At 50.7% G+C, this 18,877-nt stretch overlaps 1 protein-coding gene across 2 annotated transcripts in view; it reads right to left on the bottom strand.

Moving 5' to 3' along the window:
- LOC116952715 (homeobox protein BarH-like 1b) overlaps nt 1–2,684 on the bottom strand; it is a 30,117-nt gene extending 27,433 nt beyond the window's left edge. Inside the window, exon 1 of one of the 2 annotated variants that reach the window (XM_076074516.1) lies at nt 1,791–2,684. In XM_076074516.1, coding sequence (XP_075930631.1) covers nt 1,791–2,046 — 256 coding nt within the window. In that variant the 5' untranslated portion in view covers nt 2,047–2,684. The remainder of the gene's footprint in view (nt 1–1,790) is intronic. The other variant, XM_032972319.2, reaches the window with a different exon arrangement.
- Nucleotides 2,685–18,877: the final 16,193 nt, after the last annotated feature.

Consider the following 18,877-nt stretch of genomic DNA (forward strand, 5'->3'; position numbering starts at 1 on the left):
TGGCGGTTGTGGTCGTCATGGTTGATTTGGAGGTGTTGGTGGTGGTTGCGGTGGAGGTGATGATGGTGGGGTTGGTGATGGTGGTGGTCGTGATGATTGTGGTGGAGGTGTTGGCGATGGTTGGTTGTGGTGGTGATGGAAGTGTTGGTGGTCGTGTTGGTTGTGGTGGAGTTGATGTGGTCGTCAGCAGCATCAACAACAGCAACAACAGCATCAAGATTAGACGCATCATCATCAGCATAACTGGCACGACATTCATCCAGCAGTGGATTGACAAAAAAACGGTCCCTGTCAATAATTAGAATGACATCAGCAGCAGCTACAGCATCATAACCATCACATCGTCGTGTTGGTCATGGGGGAAAAGGGGGGAGGGGGGTACGTTTGACCATACTTCGCCTCTCTGGTCAGTGCGGTTTGTTAGAAGGATGGTGGTAGGGGTTGGGAGGCGAGGCCCGGGTAAGGCCCACTGAGCTATAGAACTCTTTTTCAGAAGCGACCCGGCCATGAATGATAGCTCAACGAAATAGCTCATCACGTGGCAATTTAGAGCGGCCAAAGTCTCTGAACGCGTGGTGATGCCGACTCTGGATGTGGAGTGAAAAACCCCAAGGACCCGGAGACAAATCCACGCGACCACGGGGAGAGAGACACACCGCAAGCTCCAAATATACAGCAGCGGCAGGCGTCACAGGGTGGGGATCAGAACCTACGACCTCCTGTACACCAGGCGAGGAGGTTAACGTCTGGCCAACGCGGCGCCACTGATGTTAGCCGTGGTCTGGGAACCAAACGTCCATGTCGTCGCAATGCGCTAACCGCTGCGCCACCGCTCCGCGCGGGTTTCCAAGGGGTTTTTATTTCTCTAGGATTAGTTTGTCTTAATGCAGTATTTGTGTTGTCTGGAACACGTGTACTGTGTGTACTGTGTACACGTGCTTAGGTTGTGCCCCCCCACCACCCACCACCACACCTCCGATCAGCACGGTTGTCTACGTACGGTGCAAAAGAAGTTCAACACACGTACAGTACATGCAACACGTGCGCACGCACGCACGCAGAGATCTCCAGCTTAGTGTGAAGCGGCTCTCTTGTTGCAGACAGCGTTCAGTGCTTAGCGCGTCACGTGGAACGTGTTAAACAATCATCGGGCGCGTGCAGCAGCGTGGAGCGAATTAATTAGCATTGGAACGGGGGGGGGGGAAGTCGATTGGGAAACGGCGGAAAAACGAAACGTGGTGGTGGTGGTGGGGCCGGTAGGTCTGGAGTAGTGAGAACCACACCGATTGTGAGCCAGCAGAGAGACAGAGAGACACAGAGAGAGACACAGAGAGAGACAGAGAGCGAGACAGAGAGAGACACAGAGAGACCGAGACAGAGAGAGACAGAGAGAGAGACAGAGAGAGAGACAGAGAGACAGAGAGAGAGACAGAGAGACAGAGAGAGAGACAGAGAGACAGAGAGAGAGACAGAGAGAGAGAGACAGACACAGAGACAGAGAGACAGAGACACAGAGAGAGACAGACAGGCAGACAGAGAGACAGAGAGACAGACAGAGAGACAGAGACACAGAGAGAGAGACAGAGACACAGAGAGACAGAGAGAGACAGACAGAGAGACAGAGACACAGATAGAGACAGACAGGCAGACAGAGAGACAGACAGAGAGACAGAGACAGAGAGAGACAAAGACACACAGACAGAGACACAGAGACACACAGAGAGACAGAGACACACAGAGACACACAGAGACAGACAGGCAGACAGAGAGACAGAGTGACCGCGACTCACAGCAGCAGCAGCAGCACGTGCCCGTACCGAGGAGGGGTCGCGGGAAAACAGCTGCGGCTGACGGCGCCCGGTAGACGAAGGGGCAGGAGGAGGCCGCCCGCGTCCCCAGCTCCGCGGGGCGCGGGGGGCCGGGGCTCTTGGCCGTGCACGATAAAATCTCGTCCATCATGAACGTTCGGTAGCGGTGCGAGCTCCGACTCATCTCGCCCCCCACCAACACAGAAGAGGCCACGCCGCTGTGCTGTCGTTGCTCCATGAACCACCTCGTCCACCTCGTCCAACTCGTCCACCTTTCTCACCTCCTCCTCGATCCTTCCTCTTTCTCCCAGTAGCGGCGTGACGAGCGTGCGGCAGGCAGGAGGTGCCTTGCCCCCCCCCTCTCTCCTAGCCAAAGCTACGAGTTGGAGCCCCCCTTAACAAGCACCATGAGATTTGTTTTTCAACAACAACGACGCTGATGTAGAACGCGGTTTACATGATGTTGATGATGTTGTTGTTGTTGTGATGAAACTGCTTCACGATATGATTCGGGCTAGGGGGAGCCGGCGACGTCGAAGAGCCTCGAGGCGCGACCGTGCGAAGAGACGAATCGCGACATTGGGAGCCCCACCGGAGAGATTTCAGCACCCCCCCCCCCCCCTGAGCTGATAGTGTCGTCACGACTCCACTGCCTCCTCCTCCACCTCGTCACTGTCACGCGGTCACATCAAACCACCTCCTCTAGGACGTCTCCCGCCCTCAGCTGCCACCATTCACGTGACGGCCTCGAGGGGAAGTCGGCGAAGTCGGCCCGGTGGCAGTCGTCCCGAGGGTACACGGAAAACCGGCGCGACCGCCCCGGGCCCCGCGCTTGGGGGGGGGGGGGGGGGGTCGCGATGTCGGATGTGATACTCCCGGTTCAGTTTGAAGGCGTTGGTTGGGTAGGGGTTGGGGGGGGGGCTCACACGGTGGGGGTTGGGGGGGTTGGGGGGGGTTGGGGGGGGGCTCACACGGTGGGGGTTGCCTCGGGACTCGCACTCCGCCCCCCTATGGACGGCCCGGGTGGGTTGTTGGGTTGGTTGTTGGTTGTTGGGTTGTTGGGTTGGTTGTTGGGTTGGTTGGTTGTTGAGTTGTTGTGTTGGTTGTTGGGTTGTTGTGTTGGTTGTTGAGTTGGTTGTTGGGTTGTTGTGTTGGTTGTTGAGTTGGTTGTTGGGTTGTTGTGTTGGTTGTTGGGTTGGTTGTTGAGTTGGTTGTTGGGTTGTTGTGTTGGTTGTTGGGTTGGTTGTTGAGTTGGTTGTTGGGTTGTTGTGTTGGTTGTTGGGTTGGTTGGTTGTTGAGTTGGTGGTTGGGTTGTTGTGTTAGTTGGTTGTTGGGTTGGTTGGTTGTTGAGTTGGTTGTTGGGTTGGTTGATTGTTGAGTTGTTGGGTTGTTGTGTTGGTTGTTGGGCTGGTTGTTGGGTTGGTTGGTTGTTGAGTTGGTTGTTGTGTTGGTTGTTGGGTTGGTTGTTGAGTTGGTTGTTGGGTTGTTGTGTTAGTTGGTTGTTGGGCTGGTTGGTTGTTGGGCTGGTTGTTGTGTTGGTTGTTGGGTTGGTTGGCTGGTTGGTTATTGGGCTGGTTGGTTGTTGGGCTGGTTGGTTATTGGGCTGGTTGGTTGTTGGGTTGGTTGGTTGTTGGGCTGGTTGGTTGTTGGGTTGGTTGGTTGTTGGGCTGGTTGGTTGTTGGGCTGGTTGGTTGTTGGGTTGTTGGGTTGGTTGTTGGGTTGGTTGGTTGTTGGGCTGGTTGGTTGTTGGGTTGGTTGGTTGTTGGGCTGGTTGGTTGTTGGGTTGGCTGGTTGTTGGGCTGGTTGGTTGTTGGGCTGGTTGGTTGTTGGGTTGGTTGGTTGTTGGGCTGGTTGGTTGTTGGGTTGGCTGGTTGTTGGGCTGGTTGGTGGTTGGGCTGGTTGGTTGTTGGGTTGTTGGGTTGGTTGGTTGTTGGGCTGGTTGGTTGTTGGGTTGGTTGGTTGTTGGGCTGGTTGGTTGTTGGGTTGGCTGGTTGTTGGGCTGGTTGGTTGTTGGGCTGGTTGGTTGTTGGGCTGGTTGGTTGTTGGGCTGGTTGGTTGTTGGGTTGATGGGTCGGTGGAGCTCTGCAGAGGATCGCGGTGTGAGTTGGGGTCCGGGATGCGGCGGCCAGAAGCCGGAGAGCCGCAGACAAATCCCGCGCCGCGCGGACGAGGAGGCTGTGCTCAGCGCAGCTGGAGATGTGGTGATGGTGGTGTTGTTGTTGATGGTGTTGTTGATGGTGTTGTTGATGGCTGTTCCTCGTTGGTGTTCCTTTCGCTGCGCATCTTGATTCCGTACCGTGAGATGATGGAGATGACGGAGATGATGAGAAAGACGACAACTAAGAGGAGGGGGAGGTAGAGGAATGTGTGGAGCAGTGTTCACGTATTTGAGGTCTCTCTGCGGGGGTGTCTATCTTGACGCGTCTCCCCTCCGTCTCCTCGCTGTCTCTGCGTCTCCCCGAGAGCCTCGTCCCGTTGCGCTGCTCGCACGGAGTTGCGGGGCTATGAGCGGTGTCCCCACGTGTCACGTGGATGGCGGGGAGGAGTGAGCGAGTAGGAGGGGTGAGCGAGGAGGAGGGGTGAGTGAGGAGGAGGGGTGAGCGAGGAGGAGGGGTGAGCGAGGAGGGGTGAGGAGGAGGAGGGGTGAGTGAGGAGGAGGAGGGGTGAGCTCCTCCCAAGGAACTTTCTCCAGCTCCCAGCAACTCACGGCAACAATTCCCAGCAACTCGCGGCAACACTCCCCCCCCCCCCCCACTGCTTTCCGGCAACTCCAAACGCATCACGCATGCAAAGACAAAGACCCTCCCCCCGTAGCCTCAACAGACTGTTGGGGCAAGTGCTGTTAGCGAGCACCTATGCAGGCCGGCACGGCACGCGAGGGGGTGGGTGGCCAGCACCATGCACGGTCACCTTTGTCTCCCCAGTGGCGATGTTTACACACCGCACCAGGTACTCATTTGAGGCTGAGTCGACCTAGGGGCGGGGCTGGACCGGTTCAGGTAATCGCCACCGGCGTTGGCCGTGAGCGGGAATCGAACTCGCGTCGCCGGGTTCGTAGCGCGGCGTAGCGCTAACCGCTGCGCCACCGCTCCCGGCAAAGGAGTCCACTCAGTCACTGTCGCACAGCCCCAATGCGTTGGAATGTCAACCTCGCGTGTGTGTGTGTCTGTGTGTGTGTCTGTGTGTGTGTGTCTGTGTGTGTGTCTGTGTGTGTGTGTCTGTGTGTGTGTCTGTGTGTGTGTCTGTGTGTCTGTGTGTGTGTCTGACCGGCTCCAGTTTAACAGCAGAGGTCTCACTCCGAATCAGTCGAGCGGCAATATCTTTTCATCGGTTGCGTAACGCTGTGTGGAAGCTACCTGGTCTGTCGCTCCGCACTAAGCTTCAGGTCTTCTCGGCCACGGTCATTCCCTCCCTTCTCTACGCTTGCGAAACGTGGACCCCCCAAATGGAACATCTTCGCCGGTTGGAAACATTTAGGCTGGCCTGCCTACGATCCATCCTGGGTTTAACCAGACTGGATTGTGTGAGGAGCTCACAAATTCTTGAAAGATCTGGGCAAGGTTCCATCGGTGAGCTCCTCCGGCAGGCAAGGCTGCGTTGGCTGGGTCATGGAGCCCGCATGCCCAGCCACCGAATGCCCAAATAGCTTTTGTTTGGCGGGATCGAGGGGGCTAAACGGGCTCGGCACGGGCTAGAGAAGAGATGGAGTGATGTGGTACAGGAGGACGTGGAGCTGAGTGGACTTGCCGATGACTGGTACCAGCGGTGTCAAGATCGGCCTCTGTGGAGGAGGCTCGTGAAGGACGCTACTGGGCAGTTGGAGGTAGTCGCCCTCCAACAACAACGGAGGGCGGAGGAGCGACACTCACAACAACGAGCGGAGCGCCGGGTGGCTAAAGCACAGCAAGTTGGCACAGTAGGGGGCACAGGTGGTGCATCAGCCAGTCATCTCAGTCAGTCGACCCGTGGCACCTGGGTCTGCCCCGTGACCTCCTGCCAGCGGGCGTTCGACACTTCACGTGGCCTCAAGGTGCACATGGCCTGGCACAAGCGTCGTGGTGACGTCACCGCCACTTTGTGGCGAATGGCGGTTGTTGTGTGTGAGTGTGTGAGAAAGTGTGAGAGTATGTGCGGGAGTGTGTGAGTGAGCGTGTGTGTGAGAGCGTTTGAGAGTGTGTGTGTGAGAGTGTGAGTGTGAGAGTGTGTGTGAGAGAGTGTGAGAGTGTGTGAGAGCGTGTGAGAGAGTGTGTGTGAGTGTGTGTGAGAGTGTGTGTGAGTGTGTGTGAGAGTGTGTGTGAGAGTGTGTGAGAGTGTGAGAGAGTGTGTGTGAGTGTGTGCGAAAATGAGAGAGTGTATGTGTGTGTGTGAGAGAGTGTGAGTGGGAAGCGATAATGTAGCGGTTAGCGCGCTGCGCTATGAACCTGGCGACTCGGGTTCGATTCCCGCTCACGGCCAACACCAGTGACGATTATCTGAACCGGTCCCGGGCCTCCCCTCGGTCGACTCAGCCTCAAATGAGTTCCTGGTGCGATGTGTAAACATTGCCACTAGGGAGACAAAGGCAGTCGGGCGTGGTGCTGGCCACCCACCCCCTCGTGTACCGATCCGGCCTTCATAGGTGCTCGTTAACAGCACTTGCCCCTACAGTCTGTTAAGGCTATACGGGGGATCTTTGCCTTTGTGTGAGTGAGAGCGTGTGTGTGTGAGAGAGAGAGTGTGAGAGAGTGTGAGGTTGAGTGGCATGCGGTGACTGGGCATCCGGGCTACGTGACCCAACCAACATCGCCTTGCCTGCCGGAGAAGCTCACTGATGTGTCCACATCTTTCAGGGATTGTGTGAGCTCCTCACACAATCCGGCCTGCAGGTTAAACCCAGGCAAGTGGTCTCCACGTTCAACAGAGAAGGGAACGGCATAACTGTGCCCGAGAAGACGCGGAGTTTCGTATGGCGCGTTAGACCAGGCCGCTTACACACAAGGGTAATACAGGGTGCTTAAAAAACATAAATGTTTAACACTTCTGAGGATTTGCAACAATACCCACGAGAAATGTTGCTGCCTCCGTGCTCTGGAGACCGCCCGGAGACGATTCCAGCGTTACCAGTAATGTGGAGATACTCTCTGACTTTTGGAAGCTCTTAACATGACATTTGCGTCTTTCGTGCGAATCATTCGCTCTCTTTCCATTAAAAACGATAGTCCCATGGAGGTGTTAACATTTTTTTGAAGCGCCATGGAGTCATCCGGAATGAGACCTTCGACACCAAACCGCAGTTGGTGGACACTGCCCAAGTCGCACAGACAAAGATCCCCCGTATAGCCTTAACTGGCTGTTGGGGCAAGTGCTGTTGGCGAGTAGCGCCTATGAAGGCCGGGACAGTCCATGAGGGTGGCCAGCACTACGCCCGACCGCCTTTGTCTCCCTAGTGGCGATGTTTACACTCCCCACCAGGGATTCGTTTGCGGCTGAGTCGACCTAAGGGATGCCCAGGACCGGTTCAAACAATCGTCACCGGTGTTGGCCGTGAGCGGGAATCGAACTCGGGTCGCCAGGTTCATAGCGCAGCGCAGCACTATCGCTCCCCAAACACAGACAAACATAGACATACACACATAGACACACAGACATAGACACAGACACACTCACATAGACACACTCACACAGACACACAGACATACACACATAGAGACACAGACATACAGACATACACACATAGACACACAGACATACACACATAGACACACAGACAAACACACATACACACATAGACACATAGACAACACTCACACAGGCATACACACATAGACACACAGACACACACACATAAACACAGACATACACACATAGACACATAGACAACACTCACACACAGACATACACACATAGACACACACACATAGACACACAGACACACTCACACATAGACACACAGACATACACACATAGACAACACTCACACACAGACATACACACATAGACAACACTCACACACAGACATACACACATAGACACACAGACATACACACATAGACACACTCACATAGACACATAGACAACACTCACACACAGACATACACACATAGACACACACCAACAACAACCGCCATTCACTACTAAGTGGCGGTGACGTCACCACGCCGCTTGTGCCAGCACCTTGAGGCCACGTGAAGTGTCGAACGCCCGCTGGCAGGAGGTCACTGGGCAGACCCAGGTGCCACGGGTCGACTGACTGAGATGACTGGCTGATGCACCACCTGTGCCCCCTACTGTGCCAACCTGCTGTGCTTTAGCCACCCGGCGCTCCGCTCGTTGTAGTGAGCGTCGCTCCTCCGCCCTCCGTTGTTGTTGGAGGGCGACTGCCTCCAACTGCCCAGTAGCGTCCTTCACGAGCCTCTTCCACAGAGGCCGATCTTGACACCGCTGGTACCAGTCATTGGCAAGTCCACTCAGCTCCACGTCCTCCTGTACCACATCACTCCACCTCTTCTCTAGCCCGTGCCGCGCCCGTTTAGCCCCCTCGATCCGGCCGAACAAAAGCTGTTTCGGCATGCGGTGGCTGGGCATGCGGGCTACATGACCCAGCCAACGCAGCCTTGCCTGCCGGAGGAGCTCACCGATGGGACTTTGCCCAGATCTTTCAAGGATTTGTGAGCTCCTCACACAATCCAGCCTGGTTAAACCCAGGATGGACCGTAGGCAGGCCAGCCTAAATGTTTCTAACCGGCGAAGATGTTCCATTAGGGGGGTCCACGTTTCGCAAGCGTAGAGAAGGGAGGGAATGACCGTGGCCGAGAAGACCTGAAGCTTAGTGCGGAGCGACAGACCAGGTAGCTTCCACACAGCGTTACGCAACCGATGAAAAGATATTGCCGCTCGACTGATTCGGAGTGAGACCTCCGCTGCCAAACCGGACATACACACATAGACACACAGACACACTCACACACATAGACAACACACACACAGACACACAGACACACTCACACAGACAACACTCACACATAGACACACTCACACACATAGACAACAGACATACAGACACACTCACACAGACAACACTCACACATAGACACACTCACACACATAGATAACACACACACACACATAGACACACAGACACACTCACACACATAGACAACACTCACACAGACACACTCACACACATAGACAACACACACAGACACACAGACACACTCACACACATAGACAACACACACACAGACACACTCACACACATAGACAACAGACATACAGACACACTCACACACATAGACAACACACACACAGACACACAGACACACAGAGACACTCACACACATAGACAACACACACACAGACACACTCACACACATAGACAACACACAGACACACAAAGACACTCACACACATAGACAACACATACACAGACACACTCACACACATAGACAACACACACACAGACACACAGACACACTCACACACGTAGACAACAGACACACAGACACCCTCACACACATAGACAACACACACACACAGACACACTCACACACATAGACAACACACACACAGACACACTCACACACACAGACACACTCACACACATAGACAACACACACATAGACAACACACACACAGACACACTCACACACATAGACAACACTCACACGCAGACACACATAGACAACACTCACACACACAGACACACTCACACACATAGACAACACTCACACACAGACACACTCACACACATAGACAACACACACATAGACAACACACACAGACACACAAAGACAACACTCACACACAGACACACAAAGACAACACTCACACACATAGACAACACTCACACACAGACACACTCACACACACACAGACACACACACATAGACAACACACACACACAGACACACTCACACACATAGACAACACTCACACACAGACACACAGACACACAGACACACTCACACACATAGACAACACTCACACACAGACACACTCACACACAAAGACAACACTCACACACAGACACACAAAGACAACACTCACACACACAGACACACTCACACACACACACAGACACACTCACACACATAGACAACACACACACACAGACACACTCACACACATAGACAACACTCACACACAGACACACAAAGACAACACTCACACACAGACACACAAAGACAACACTCACACAGGCACCCACGTGCCCCACTCTCTACTCCATCAACCTCCGTTCCGTCCTCGCCTTCCCAAACTTCCAAAATAGACGCGCGCGTAATTACCGACGGCCAATTCTGCACTCGTAATTACTCGCGCTTAATTGACAGCAGCCCCTGGGACCTGGTGGGGGGGGTTCATGGGGGGCACGGAGAGGGGATGGAGAGACGGGCTGGGTGCAGCACTTGTCGTAGTAAACTTTTTTGTTTTACAAATATTACAGAAAACAGGGGGGCGGGGGGGGGGCATAGAGTAGAGAGAGAGGGGGGGTAGAGAGAGAGGGGGGGTAGAGAGAGAGGGGGGGTAGAGAGAGAGGGGGGGGTAGAGAGAGAGGGGGGTAGAGAGAGAGGGGGTAGAGAGAGAGGGGGGTAGAGAGAGAGGGGGGGTAGAGAGGGGGTAGAGAGAGAGGGGAAGGGGAGTAGAGAGGGGGGTAGAGAGAGAGGGGGTAGAGAGAGAGGGGAAGGGGAGTAGAGAGGGGAGTAGAGAGGGGGGTAGAGAGAGAGGGGGTAGAGAGAGAGGGGGGTAGAGAGAGAGGGGGGGTAGAGAGAGAGGGGGGGTAGAGAGAGAGAGGGGGTAGAGAGAGAGGGGGGTAGAGATAGAGGGGGTAGAGAGAGGGGGGTAGAGAGAGAGAGAGGGTAGAGAGAGAGGGGGGTAGAGAGAGAGGGGGTAGAGAGAGGGGGGTAGAGAGAGAGGGGGGGGGTAGAGAGAGAGGGGGGGTAGAGAGAGAGGGGGGGGGGTAGAGAGAGAGAGGGGGAAGGGGTAAGAAGGAGGAGAGCAGAGCGTGAAACATTTTATTTAAAAAAGGGGGGGGGGACGGCGGGGAGGGGGGCACATAAAGCAAAGCATTGACAAAACAAAACACACACACACAAAAACCCCGAAATGATGAACGAAGCAAAGTGGCGACTACACCGCGCATCTTCTTGTTTTCTCTGATCGTAACAAATCAGAAGAGAAGCGATGGCGAGATGGGACGGCGCTGGGGATCCATGGCGAGAGAGATAGAGAGAGGGGTGTGTGTGTGTGGAGGTCGGGGTGAGCACGAGGCTCTGCTGCTGATGGCTGCTGACTTGTTGATACAGCTGCCCGTGCAAGTGGCTGATTCGTTTATCAGTTGATTAGACCCGGGGGAGGGGGTGGAGGGGGGGTACGGGGGGGGGGGGTACGGGGGGGGTTTCTCACACTTCATCCCCCCCCCACCGCCCGACTCCCTGGGTCACTTTGCGATGTCATCGTCGTCACCACCAAAGACAAAGGTTCCCCGACACCCCACCCCCGTGTAGCCTTGACGGACTGTTGGGGCAAGTGCTGTTAGCGAGTAGCAGCAGCAGCAGCTGTGAAGGCTGCCGGTACTGTGGCACACGAGGGGGTGGACGGGCCAGCAACCACGCCGGGCCGCCTTTGTCTCCCTGGTGGCGATGTTACCACAGCGCACCAGGTACTTGTCTGAGGACGTGTCGACCTCGAGGAGAATAATCGTCACGTGGTGTTGGCCGAGAGCGGGAGTCGAACCCGGGTCGGCCGGGGTTCGTAGCGCAGTGCGCTAACCGCTGCGCCACCGCTCCCCACCGAGCACTCACGGACTGCATGAACGCAGCCTCACGTGATGTACTTACTATATATACTTACTTACTATATATACTTACTATATATACTTACTATATATACTTACTATATATACTTACTATATATACTTACTATGTATACTTACTTTATATACTTACTATATATACTTACTATATATACTTACTAAATATACTTACTAAATATACTTACCATATACACTTACTATATACACTATATATAGTAACATGTTACTAAATATAACATGTTACTATATATAACATGTTACTATATATAGTAACATGTTACTATATATATATAACATGTCACTATATATAACATGTTACTACATAGTAACATGTTACTATATATAACATGTTACTATATATAACATGTTACTATATATAATAACATGTTACTATATATAATAACATGTTACTATATATACCATGTTACTATATATAACTTACTATATATAACATGTTACTGTATATAACATGTTACTATATATAACATGTTACTATATAACATGTTACTATATATAACATGTTACTATATATACCATGTTACTATATATAACTTACTATATATAACATGTTACTGTATATAACATGTTACTATATATAACATGTTACTATATATAACATGTTACTATATATAGTAACATGTTACTATATATAGTAACATGTTACTATATATAACATGTTACTATATATAACATGTTACTATATATAGTAACATGTTACTATATATAATAACATGTTACTATATATAACATGTTACTATATATAACAAGTTACTATATATATAACATGTTACTGTATATAACATGTTACTATATATAACATGTTACTAAATAACATGTTACTATATATAACATGTTACTATATATAGTAAGATGTTACTATATGTAACATGTTACTATATATAACATGTTACTATATATAACATGTTACTATATAACATGTTACTATATATAACATGTTACTATATATACCATGTTACTATATATAACATGTTACTATATATAGTAAGATGTTACTATATGTAACATGTTACTATATATAACATGTTACTATATATAACATGTTACTATATAACATGTTACTATATATAACATGTTACTATATATACCATGTTACTATATATAACTTACTATATATAACATGTTACTGTATATAACATGTTACTATATATAACATGTTACTATATATAATATGTTACTATATATAGTAACATGTTACTATATATAGTAACATGTTACTATATATAACATGTTACTATATATAACATGTTACTATATATAGTAACATGTTACTATATATAATAACATGTTACTATATATAACATGTTACTATATATAACAAGTTACTATATATAACATGTTACTGTATATAACATGTTACTATATATAACATGTTACTAAATAGCATGTTACTATATATAACATGTTACTATATATAGTAAGATGTTACTATATGTAACATGTTACTATATATAACATGTTACTATATATAACATGTTACTATATATAAAAAACAAGTTACTATATATAGTAACATGTTACTATATATAACATGTTACTATATATAGTAACATGTTACTATATATAGTAACATGTTACTATATATAACATGTTACTATATATAACATGTTACTATATATTAACATGTTACTATATATAGTAACATGTTACTATATAAAACAAGTTACTATATATAGTAACATGTTACTATATAATATAACAGGGTATTCGAGATACTCGCGTCACATATTCACGTGCATATATCCACGTGAATATATCAGCGGCAGAGGCATTAAAATTGGCAATTAAGTCGATTACATTTGGCAACTTTGATCACTCAAATAATGATCACGCATCATGTCACTTGTCATCTTCAGCCGTAGGAGCGTCATCATCATCATCATCATCAGAGGTATCACAAAAGACAAATAACCCCCGTGTAGCCTTCACAGACTGTTGGGGCAAGTGCTGTTAACGAGCACCTGTGAAGACCAGCACAGAACGATACACGAGAGGAGGTGGGTGGCCAGCACCACGCCCGGCCGCCTTTGTCTCCCTGGTGGCGATGTTTGCACACCGCACCAGGAACTCATATGAGGCTGAGTCAACCTAGGGGAGGCCCAGGAACGGTTCAGATACACAGAAGTAGCAGCAGTAACAGCAGCAGAGGTTTGGAATATAAGCTTTTATTTCCAGTCAATGCCGTAATCATCATCACGAATTGTATTATTAGCACCATTCAAACCATCATCAGCAGCATCAACAGAAGTTCTAAAGTGAGCATGCATGACTATTCAATTTCTCAATACGTGTACGGTAATAACACTGATCAAAACCATCATAATCGTCAAATGTAACGCAATCATCACCATCAGCAGCATCATCGCAATACAAGTTAACACGCAATATCGAACTACAGGGACTCCTTTACTTACGAAAAGAGTTAAGTTCGAGAGGTTTGTTCATAAGTCGATCTGTTCGTAAGTCCAAATTTAATCCTGTAGATTCCAAACATGACGTACTGCATGTACACGAAACACGGGGAATTGCTTTATCAGTTGTATAAACTCCTATAGCTATAGATGCCACTGGTTCTTCACGTTCTGCAGATGTAGATGCCACTGGTTATTCACGTTCTGCAGATGTAGATGCCACTGGTTCTTCACGTTCTGCAGATGTAGATGCCACTGGTTCGTCACGTTCTGCAGATGTAGACGCCACTGGTTCTTCACGTTCTACATATGTAGATGCCACTGGTTCTTCACGTTCTTCATAATTTGCAGATGCCACTGGTTCTTCACGTTCTGCAGACGTAAATGCCACTGGTTCTTCACGTTCTGCAAATGTAGATGCCACTGGTTCTTCACGTTCTGCAGATGTAGATGCCACTGGTTCTTCATAATTTGCAGATGCCACTGGTTCTTCACGTTCTGCAGATGTAGATGCCACTGGTTCTTCACGTTCTGCAGATGTAGATGCCACTGGTTCTTCAGGTTCTGCAGATGTAGATGCCACTGGTTCTTCACGTTCTGCAGATGTAGAGGCCACTGGTCCTTCACGTTCTGCAGATGTAGATGCCACTGGTCCTTCACGTTCTGCAGATGTAGATGCCACTGGTTCTTCATAATTTGCAGATGCCACTGGTTCTTCACGTTCTGCAGATGTAGATGCCACTGGTCCTTCACGTTCTGCAGATGTAGATGCCACTGGTCCTTCACGTTCTGCAGATGTAGATGCCACTGGTTCTTCATAATTTGCAGATGCCACTGGTTCTTCACGTTCTGCAGATGTAGATACCACTAGTTCTTCACGTTCTGCAGATGTAGATGCCACTAGTTCTTCACGTTCTGCAGATGTAGATGCCACTGGTTCTTCACCTTCTGCAGATGTAGACGCCACTGGTTCTTCACGTTCTACATATGTAGATGCCACTGGTTCTTCACGTTCTTCATAATTTGCAGATGCCACTGGTTCTTCACGTTCTGCAGATGTAGATGCCACTGGTTCTTCACGTTCTGCAGATGTAAATGCCACTGGTTCTTCACGTTCTGCAAATGTAGATGCCACTGGTTCTTCACGTTCTGCAGATGTAGATGCCACTGGTTATTCATAATTTGCAGATGCCACTGGTTCTTCACGTTCTGCATATGTAGATGCCACTGGTTCTTCACGTTCTGCAGGTGTAGATGCCACTGGTTCTTCACGTTCTGCATATGTAGATGCCACTGGTTCTTCACGTTCTGCAGATGTAGATGCCACTGGTTCTTCACGTTCTGCAGATGTAGATGCCACTGGTTCTTCACGTTCTGCAGATGTAGATGCCACTGGTTCTTCACGTTCTGCAGATGTAGATGCCACTGGTTCTTCAGGTTCTGCAGATGTAGATGCCACTGGTTCTTCACGTTCTGCAGATGTAGATGCCACTGGTCCTTCACGTTCTGCAGATGTAGATGCCACTGGTCCTTCACGTTCTGCAGATGTAGATGCCACTGGTTCTTCATAATTTGCAGATGCCACTGGTTCTTCACGTTCTGCAGATGTAGATGCCACTGGTCCTTCACGTTCTGCAGATGTAGATGCCACTGGGCCTTCACGTTCTGTAGATGTAGATGCCAATGGTTCTTCATAATTTGCAGATGCCACTGGTCCTTCACGTTCTACAGATGTAGATGCCACTGGTCCTTCACGTTCTGCAGATGTAGATGCCACTGGGCCTTCACGTTCTGTAGATGTAGATGCCACTGGTTCTTCATAATTTGCAGATGCCACTGGTTCTTCACGTTCTACAGATGTAGATGCCACTGGTCCTTCACGTTCTGCAGATGCCACTGGTTCTTCACGTTCTGCAGATGTAGATGCCACTGGTTCTTCACGTTCTGCAGATGTAGATGCCACTGGTTCTTCACGTTCTGCAGATGTAGATGCCACTGGTTCTTCACGTTCTGCAGATGTAGATGCCACTGGTTCTTCACGTTCTGCAGATGTAGATGCCACTGGTCCTTCACGTTCTGCAGATGTAGATGCCACTGGTTCTTCATAATTTGCAGATGCCACTGGTTCTTCACGTTCTACAGATGTAGATGCCACTGGTCCTACACGTTCTGCAGATGTAGATGCCACTGGTTCTTCACGTTCTGCAGATGTAGATGCCACTGGTTCTTCACGTTCTGCAGATGTAGATGCCACTGGTTCTTCACGTTCTGCAGATGTAGATGCCACTGGTTCTTCACGTTCTGCAGATGTAGATGCCACTGGTCCTTCACGTTCTGCAGATGCCACTGGTCCTTCACGTTCTGCAGATGTAGATGCCACTGGTTCTTCACGTTCTGCAGATGTAGATACCACTGGTTCTTCACGTTCTGCAGGTATAGATGCCACTGGTTCTTCACGTTCTGCAGATGTAGATGCCACTCGTTCTTCACGTTCTGCAGATGCCACTGGTTCTTCACGTTCTGCAGATGTAGATGCCACTGGTTCTTCACGTTCTGCTGATATAGAAGCCACTGGTTCTTCACGTTTCGGGGCAGTAGCCTTTCAGCATAACAGTGCTTGTGCATCACGCAGCATTACCATCATCAAATCGAACACACTCATCACCATCATCTTGATCATCATCATCACCACCACCACCATCATCATCATCACCACCACCATCACCATCATCTTGATCATCATCATCGTTGTCGTCTTCTTCCACCAGCCCGTCCATGGTCTTTGTGTTAAAGTGGCGCTATTGTCGATGGAAGATGGCGTGGGCCTCCCCTAGGTAGCCTCAGGCCTAAATGATTATGCGCTCTGCGCTTGCCGCTGCCCGTCCAGGCAAAAAAAAATAGAATCGAAAGTTACAGCGGAGAGCGCGCCGATGTAGCGACACAGCGGGCCCAGTTGTGATCACGGATGGTGATCATCGTTGGTGATCACTGATGACGATCACCGATTATCACTGATGGTGAGCACTGTTGGCGGTTACCAATGCTCGCCAATTGTGATCACTGAGTGAGATCACTGATTATGATCACCGACTGTGATCACTGATGATCACCAATGTGGTCACTGATAGTGATCACCGATGATAATCACTGATGGCGATCACGAATGATGACCACTGTTGTTGATCACCGATTGTCATCACTGATGATCACCGATCGTCCCCAGTTCAATGGCGAGGGCGGTGTGGGTGGTGAGTGCAGGAGGAGGGGAGGGTGAGTGGTGAGGAGGATGGTGAGGAGGGGGTGAGGGGTGAAGGGAGATCAGAGGGGGGAGGAGGAAGACGAGACAGAGGGGCGAGTGAGTGGCGAGGGAGGAGAGAATTCGTGTTGAGTAGGAGTGGTGAGGATGGTGAGTGGCGAGGAGTGGTAAGGAGAGTGGGAGATGGTCAAGTTCAGTGCAGGGGGGAGTGCGCGAGGGACAGGGGGAGGGGTCGAGGGGGACCCCCCCCCCCCCCTTGAGACCCCGTTAATCCCGCGTGTAATTGAGCTGTAATGAGTGGATTTAGAGGGGGGCTAAAGGGGGTATCGTCAGATCCCCGTTGAGACCAACCCCCCCCCCCCCCCCCCGGCCCGCCCCCCCACCGTGCCGGCTGCATCCCATCAAGGACATCCACACAACCAAACCCCGCCCGCCTGCCTCCTCGCAAGCGCCGGGGAGGGGGGTCTGGGGGGGGGTGAGCCTAAAACTCGGCATCGCAATCATGATCTATACTGGAGGGACACGATGAGCTACAAAGAACTTTCCCCGCAGACATCCGGTAGCACTCACGGATGTCCGGCAGGGTCTTTGCTGAGGACGGACTTGCTCCCGCCATGGGAATGCGGAATGTCCGCGCCAGGCGGCTAAGGTGCGGCCCTCGCACCGAACAATTGCGTTGCCTGTGCGACGTGGATCCCGCACGGCAGCCTCTACTGGCTGCTGAAGGCGATGACCGTGAACCCCCGAGGAACAACGAATCGAGGGGGGCGGGGAGGGAAATATAAAAAAACCTTCGTCACGCGACCGGGCGCCCCTTTGTGACGTCGCACGACCCTACCCCCTTTGTGACGTCGCACGACCCGACCCCCTTTGTGACGTCACACGACCGCGCCCCCCCCCTTTGTGGCATCCAATACCGCGGAGTCCCGATTCTCCAATAAACTAAACAATGTTTTATTAATTTTACCAGGTGAGAAACCAAACCGAGCTACGATACAGCTCTGTTGTTTTTTTTTTTACAAAAGCGACCTGGCCTATCTCAAACGATAGCTCAACAAAGTGGCTTACCATCATCGTCACCACCACGTGGAAATGCATAGCAGCCAAACATACAGGAGCATGTGTCAGGGTCGGGATCGAACCCACGACCTCCTGCATGCCAGGCGAGGTAGTTAACACCTCCTAGCCACCGTGATGATGATGGTGGAACCCTCGACCTCCTGCATGCCAGGCGAGGTAGTTAACATCTCCTAGCCACCGTGATGATGATGGTGGAACCCACGACCTCCTGCATGCCAGGCGAGGTAGTTAACATCTCCTAGCCACCGTGATGATGATGATGGTGGAACCCACGACATCCTGTATACCAGGCGAGGTAGTTAACATCTCGTGGCCACCGCAGCGCCCAACTCGAGGGGCTTCCACGCGGCCGCTCAGCGAAATTTCCTCAACCGCGGACTCCTCTCTTCCTACTCCTCTTGCGATTTGTGGGGGGGGGGGGGATGTGTGGGGGGGAGGCTTCGTCCCCCCCCCGCTCCCACCCCCCCTCCCACCCCCCCTCGTAGGAGACGGAGTGATGGCGTGGGACGGCAGG

This window comes from Petromyzon marinus, chromosome 48 (genome assembly GCF_048934315.1).
Source record: "Petromyzon marinus isolate PM22_M1 ecotype Great Lakes invasive population chromosome 48, UKy_Petmar_22M1.pri1.0, whole genome shotgun sequence".
Classification (NCBI taxonomy): Eukaryota; Metazoa; Chordata; class Hyperoartia; order Petromyzontiformes; family Petromyzontidae; genus Petromyzon; species Petromyzon marinus.